Source organism: Vanessa atalanta, chromosome 5 (assembly GCF_905147765.1).
Source record: "Vanessa atalanta chromosome 5, ilVanAtal1.2, whole genome shotgun sequence".
Classification (NCBI taxonomy): domain Eukaryota; kingdom Metazoa; phylum Arthropoda; class Insecta; order Lepidoptera; family Nymphalidae; genus Vanessa; species Vanessa atalanta.
The window spans coordinates 2,925,694-2,933,068 of record NC_061875.1 but is presented as its reverse complement, the minus strand read 5'-3'; the positions used below and the strand labels follow the sequence as shown (position 1 = coordinate 2,933,068).

General features: G+C 30.8%; 1 protein-coding gene across 1 annotated transcript; it reads right to left on the bottom strand.

The window, feature by feature from the left end:
- Positions 1-255: 255 nt before the first annotated feature.
- Positions 256-7,329, bottom strand: LOC125064303 (cytochrome P450 6B2-like). The gene is given in 3 exon segments (XM_047671268.1): positions 256-428; positions 2,029-3,427; positions 7,288-7,329. Coding segments are annotated over 3 exon segments (1,614 nt in total).
- Between the last annotated feature and the right edge of the window lie 46 nt (positions 7,330-7,375).

Below are 7,375 nucleotides of genomic sequence, written 5' to 3'. Positions count from 1 at the left end.
CTATAATATTATTTATGGTAGCGCATTTCGTGACCATTAAAAAAAGTGATAAAACTATCAGCAAGACATTTTTTTGCGCTACCGATTTGACAGGGCCCTTGTTGAGACCTTAAGAAGACCACCTTTGTTTACTTTTAACATATTATTGGTTATATCTATGCTATCGGTTTATGTACGCAAATTAACAAGGTTTAATTTTAGTAGTAATATATTAAAATTAATTTATCAAGTCGATCTTTAATTTTTTTTTTTTTTTTATTTCTTACGTAACTCAAGTTTAAGAGGGATTCCATTTAAAACACCTTGTATTAAATTAAGTCGAGGATTCATTATTAATTTCCTCTTGGATTTCTCTGATGGTACCACTGAGAACTTGTGTAACACAGCCGCAAGTCCAGCTAGAGACTGCATTTGACCCAGCCGAGCGCCTGCAACAATAACATTAGATTAGATACTAGTTGATTATTCGCTGATACCATTTGAGCAGACCGATTGGGCGACACTTATTCATCAGTTATTCTACTTAGAATATAGAAATGAAGTGAAAATCTATACAAAAAAAAGGAATAGGAGTAACTGCAAGTACTTCTACACTAAATCCATATTTTATTTAAACAAATTTATGGTTATATTATTTAGATAAGTTTTATCGTCACCAGTAGGAAATAATTATATTTGGTTATCACTGTCGAAACTGATAGTTTTTGAATTAATTTAACCAGTTAGTTAATATGGTAGAAAATGAAGACGACACGTGAGAGCGTTTTGTCGTTTACTCCCATAGAATACGAGTTGATTTTACCCCCAAAGTGCGCCTAAATTTTTATACATCAAAATTGAAAATATTTAATGATTAATTTAAGGAGGAGAAAATATGTTAATATTTTTAAATAGGATTTTGTTTTAATACACTATTTTTATGTTAAAAACTTACAATCGTTTTCTTTATTAATTCTACAAAAAAAAAAGTCTTAACACGTTGTATGTAAAGCTAAGTAAAATTTCTGCTGTAAACTGTTTAGAATTTTGAAGGCGCAATGCAAATGTAATTTTTATTGTAATAATATTTTCATCATAATTCAGAAAAAAATCGCGCGACAGTATTTCAAAATCGCCAGTTTATATTTCGAAATCAAGCAGTGGAAATAGGTCAGCATTCTTTACATACAGATAATAAATAATAAAACTTTACTAGTTGTTCAAACAATGTTACTGTAGGTAAAAAAAATATATTTAAAATACAACAATACATTCGCAAATCTGTGTCCGTCAATCCTACGTACATGTCTATTGTTAGTTTATCTTTGATTTCTCTAACATACTCAAACCGACAATGACTGAAATCTCATTATCGAGACCGGCGTTTAATATATATATATAAATTATTATACGAGATTTAAAAAAAGTAAATTTACATTGTAATTTTTGTTTTCTTTATAACATTGATAACAATTAAATCGAAATTATATCTCTTACTATTTAAATAGTACGGTCGTACCCTATAACACTAAGGAATAGTGTAGTTATCTATTAGTGAAAAAAAAATGCAGTATTGGATCAACGGAGATTACGCCCTATATATAAGCAAACAAGTCAACTCCTAATATGAGTAGTAGAGATAAGATTTATATGATTAAATGCGCTTATGGCTTGAACATTAAGTCATATTTGAAAAAAATGTTTTCGTATTATATGGTCCTTTTATTGAGGATTGCTGTATAATTTCACATGTCAATGATATACGGTTGCTTAATTGAATCTGGCCGCAAATAAGGGTTGCTGGCTGTTAAAGATAGTAAATATTAAAAGTAGAGTGAAAGAGAGCTAGTGCGTAACATCACTAGTCAGACGAGGATAGCGATTGTCAGATTTAAATTTAAAAATTAAAGTAACAATGAAAAATAAGAAAAAAAAAGTAAATGACAAATTTAAAAGTTACAAAAAAAAATGGTTATTGATTGCAACCGGATGTTAGACTATTACTATTTAATACGATTAATGACAATTATTAATAGAAAAAATAGATACCTATGCACGCTCGTGGACCTTCTCCAAAGGGCATGAAAACATATTTGTTGATTTCATTCGTTCTTAAATTTACAAATCTTTCTGGATCGAACACTTCGGGATTTTCGAAATAAAGCTTGTCATTTTGCAAGGCTTGTATAGGAATTAATATTTTTACACCAGGATCTATGGTTATTCCAAGTTTAGAAATTGTATATTTATAAGCACACATTCTATTCAAGTTCCCCACTGGCGGTAGAATTCTCATCGCCTCTTTAAATGCCATTTCTAAAAGTGTCATTTCTGCAACAGCCTCATAACACAAACGATTATTATACTTTAAAAGTACCCGGTCAATCTCGTCTTGTACCTTTTCCTGTACGTCTATGTTAAACGCAAGTTCATGTAATGTATAGCTAGTACTTGACGAAGATGTTTCAAAGCCAGCTATAAAAAATAGAAATATTTGGGCAATGAGGCACGATAAATCAATTTCTAATTCGATTTGTTTAGGAGAACCGTCTGAATTTCGGTGTTCGACAGAATCACCTACAATTTTTCCCTTCCCAGCTAAATCTAACACAAGATCGACGAAATCATTCCTTCCGGAAGGCTTAAAGTTTCGTTGTTCAAAAATTTTCATCATTATGCTAGTAAACGTTTCTTCTAAATTCTTATCAGTGATTCGGATGAATCTTTTTATCTGTGGAAAAATGTCCAATAGCATTAACAGAAAAACATCCCTCAGTGAACGAGCAAAAAGTTTCTTTCCTAATTTTCTAAAAATTGAATTTTCATTGTTTATTGTGTCCATTTCAATGCCAAAACCACAGCTTCCTATGAATTCTGTTGAGAAACGCGCCATAAGTTCGCGCACATCACACTCTCCACCTGCATCTATAATTTCTTTTCCAACGTGTTCAAGTTTCTCTGCACACTTCACTATAAGTGGAAACATGTTTTTCAATTTAGAAGTTGTAAATGCTGGAGTCAGTCTTTGCCTCAATAATTTCCATAAGTCACCATCAGCGTGGAAAATATTTTTGAACAGTGGCTCTATCTCGGTATTTCTACTTAGTCCACGTGGATGGAAGTATGCGAAGTCTACGCTCAAAATATCTCGAACAATATCTGGATCCCTGATTATTAACTCAGGAGTTGGTCCCCGGAAGTATCCGAACACTTTCTCTTCTGGATATTTGTTGTAAATTCTAGTTGAAATGTCAACTAAACCTTTCATTCCAAAAAGTGTTTTAAAATGATTTCCGAATATTGGTAAGGGTCTTTCATATTTAACATTCCTTTTTTTCCAATAATCGTGATTTCGTGTTGAATAAATATAGATGAAAATAAGTATTAATAGTGTTAATGGTAAAATCATGTCTATGATCCGAAATATGAAACGCAAATGAAATAAAGTCTGAAATAATTTATTTATAAATGATCAACTCATTACAAAATGCAATTACTTCTTTAAATGTTGACTTGTATAAAACTTGTATAAATAAATGTACTGTGTGTATGTATGTAACTTGTAAAAATTACTTCTGTAAATGTAACACGTGTAAATAAATTCGTCGATGAAGTAATTTTATGTCGATAAAAAAGTTGTACGTTTATATCGTGTAAACGTACAACTTGATTATTATTAATTAATGCCAAAATTCCAACTATCATTGATATGGAATATTTACGTCGTAATAAATAATTTTATTCTTAAAATATGATATATATATATTATTATTATTTTATGCAAACGGGGAATAAGTCTGCTGTTATCAGCATTGAGTAAAAGTCAGCTTACCTCGGTAGTATCGAGCCGAATGTGGATAGAAAGCTAGGGCAACGTTCGCGCAATTTAGAACCGGTAATCTAGGTAATCTTGTATTGACTAATATACAAATTAAATAGTATTTGCGGAATTTCAATAAAATAGCGTATGCGTTGCTCACGGAAGATATTTACAGAGTCAAAATCCTGACCTCTGTGAGTTGCTCTTATCCAGGGTATGGGAGTAACTCGTTTTAATTTCGACCTCATCTTCCTGTCACTCTCATTTTTCGAGCTGAGACGTTAAGAGAAGGATGATGATTTTTATAACGCGATTCAGTTTGTATTATAGTATTTTTTTTATAAATAAACAAAGCATATGATAATTATACCTAAAAGTTTTCATATATCAATATTTAACATTTAATTAGAAATATAAATAAATGAATAACATACTTAAGTTAAATTATTTGACGTTATCTTATTGGATATGCAAAATAGAAATAGAAATGAATAATAAAGGATATTCGTGGACTATATTGCCATCAATATAGACCACGAATATCTTTTTTTATTTTTCCATATGCTTCGCTTTTGCTTTATAATAATACGATATTTAATACGCGACTATAAGATTATACTTATATTTTTATTTTTCCTTATGAGTAACTTTCGTCCATAGAAGCATTACGTGATGTGTTATCCATCCTTATAAAAAAATACTCTTATTTATTTCCTCACTCAACCTTAAAATTAAATTAGCGTGAACTATATCACTCTATCTTTTCTTAAGCGAGCTCAGCTGCTATACAAATTATATAAGTTATACAAGTCAGAGCTATACAAGTGGGATACGGCAAGGGATATGTATGATAGAATATTTTTTATTATTGTATAAATGGCATGTAAATAAAACTAGCTTATTTCTTTCGCAGGTTTCCGAACCGGTTTTAGTTTTAATGCCAATAAATAAGCAAGTGTAATGTTTCTATATTGAATAAATATTTGGTATTTTGACTTTAACTTCGAAGAGGGAAATAACACGTTAAAACTGTATTATATCTGTCAACGCATACCTCCTAACCATTAATCCAGCCCAGTGATTGGAACGCGTGCATCTCAACCGATGATTTCGGGTTCAAACCGAGTCAAGTACCACTGAATTTTCATGTGCTTAATTTGTGTTTATAATTCATCTCGTGCTCGGCGGTGAAGGAAAATATCGTGAAGAAAGCTGCATGTGTCTTTCTTGAATTTCAACGAAATTCTGCCACATGTGTATTCCCCTAACCCGCAATGGAGCAGCGTGGTGGAATATGATCCAAACCTCCTCCTCAAATGGAGAGGAGGCCTAAGCCCAGCAGTGGGAACTTTACAGGCTGTTAATGTAAATGTAGTGTGATTAAAGCTTTTATACTCGCCTGTACTGTTATGTATGACGTTTATCGAACACACGTGTCAACGTGTGAATGAAATAATTTGCGCGCATCCTTGAGCGTGTGTAAGTATATATTGGCCTGGTTTGGAATTTAACATCTTACATGACTCAGAATATTTATGGTTTCATCATGAGTTTCCAGTCGAGTCAGGGAGGAGGTCACAGCGTCAAGGCTAATCGGTTAGATATTTTCGATTAGGATGTTTTTTGTGGTTCTGGTGCTTGTAAAATAAACAGCTTAAGCATTAGAACAAACGTTTGCTATTAAAAACTGTCAGGAGTTATAATAAAATAAAAAAAATATACATTATAATTACATTCGCACATTACATCGTTTTCACTACTGCCTTAAAATTACATTTTTTTATTTATAAGTGCGGACGTGTGTCATTAAAATAATTAATAATCATATAGAATTCGGTGTCGCAAAATTCTGATTCTGAAGGTTGATTATGGGGAAAATTTATGAAATAATTCTTATGAAAAATACAAATACAGTTCTTTTAATGCTATACGGTAAAGTAGAATATATATTTTTGAAATTAAAAATGGGGTACAGTAGGACGCTGACTTATATTCATACTACGAAATTTAGTTCAATGTCCAGTTTTTGTATTTTCTTTTAATGACTTGTCGGGTTTGTTAGCTTTTTATAAATAAAAACAAAGAAAAAAAAGACTTTTCTTAGCATTATTGATTTGTTTTATGCGAATGAAAACAAATACTGACTTCACGTGTTAGTATGTGCTGGTAAAATGTTTAATGATAATAAAAAAAAATGAATTAAAAAATAAATTAGTAATAATTATGTATATGGCACAAATAAAATCGAAGGTGACGTTTGACGTGTTCTTATTTTTTTTACTTCAGTATTATAATTTTATTATTTTCGTTTTTATATCACACTAGCGACCCGCCCTGCTTCGCACGAGTCCAATACTAAATATTCTACAGAATGTCTTTATATAAAACGTTCACAGCTTTTTTTGTCATTAGACAATGCAATCAGCTATATCCCTGCATTTTTAATCTGTAATATGTTCGTATATATTGATTTAAATTTTTATGCTGTAAAGATATTGGTATATATTAAATGCAACATGTATTTGAGTTACTTAATTGGATAAGGATAAATGCTGTATTGCTTAAAATTGCTTCGTAATTGAGTCATTATTTATCGTAAAAAGTAAAAGATAAAAAATATCTATAGTGGGTTCTATACTAAGAGATAGACATATATATACCATCGCGGACTTTTTTGTAGACCTTTTTAATGTCTACAATACTGTATTACATTATTCTAATCTATCTCATAAGGTACAGCCAGCGTTTGCAATGCAATTCTCTTAATAGCGCCTAACTATCAACTTTTTCTTTTTTAATTTAGCACCGTTACTTTTGGGTAACTATAAAGGAACTAATGATATTTAGTTTTGATTTTGTCGCAGTTGGTAGAGATTAGACGGAAAGAGATTCTCTTCCTTATTAACAATACTATGCCACCTATTCAATTTTCCTTCTCTGTCTGTTAGACTTTGTGATTCCTTTCTTCGAATGATAGTTACTTTCGAATTTTTTATCTAATTTAAGTTATTGACTACTGTTTATTTTCAACTTACCAAAGTCTTAATAAAGTAATATCTGAATCTATTTCTATCCTGATTTAGGTTAGGCGTCAGTATATCTTGTATAATCTATGATGATTTTGTGACAATGACTCTGTTACGATGGTATAATGTTGATCTCCTAGATTTTTCGAATGTTCTTAACATCAAACACTTTCATATGTTCTGGTTTTATAGACTTGACTTGATTTGACGTTGACATATATTAAATCGAGAGCAATTTAATGAGAGAATGTAGTTAATAGTAGGTATTTATCTCAGTAAGGACAAAAATTGTGACTTCCCACTGGGTAATGTCTTTTCTCATCTTTAACACTTTCTCCATGATTTTTCTCCCCTTATCATAAATATTTATGTGTCGATCTCTAAGTGAACCCAATTTTAGTTACTTTTTAGGGTTTAGGCGTAAATATTTTGAAATTACCAAAAAAAGGGTCGAATATAAACTTAAAGTGCTGTAATAATTTAATGTACATAAACAATAAACATGTCGTTTGTGGATAAGACGTTAACAATATGTTTTTTAATTGCATAC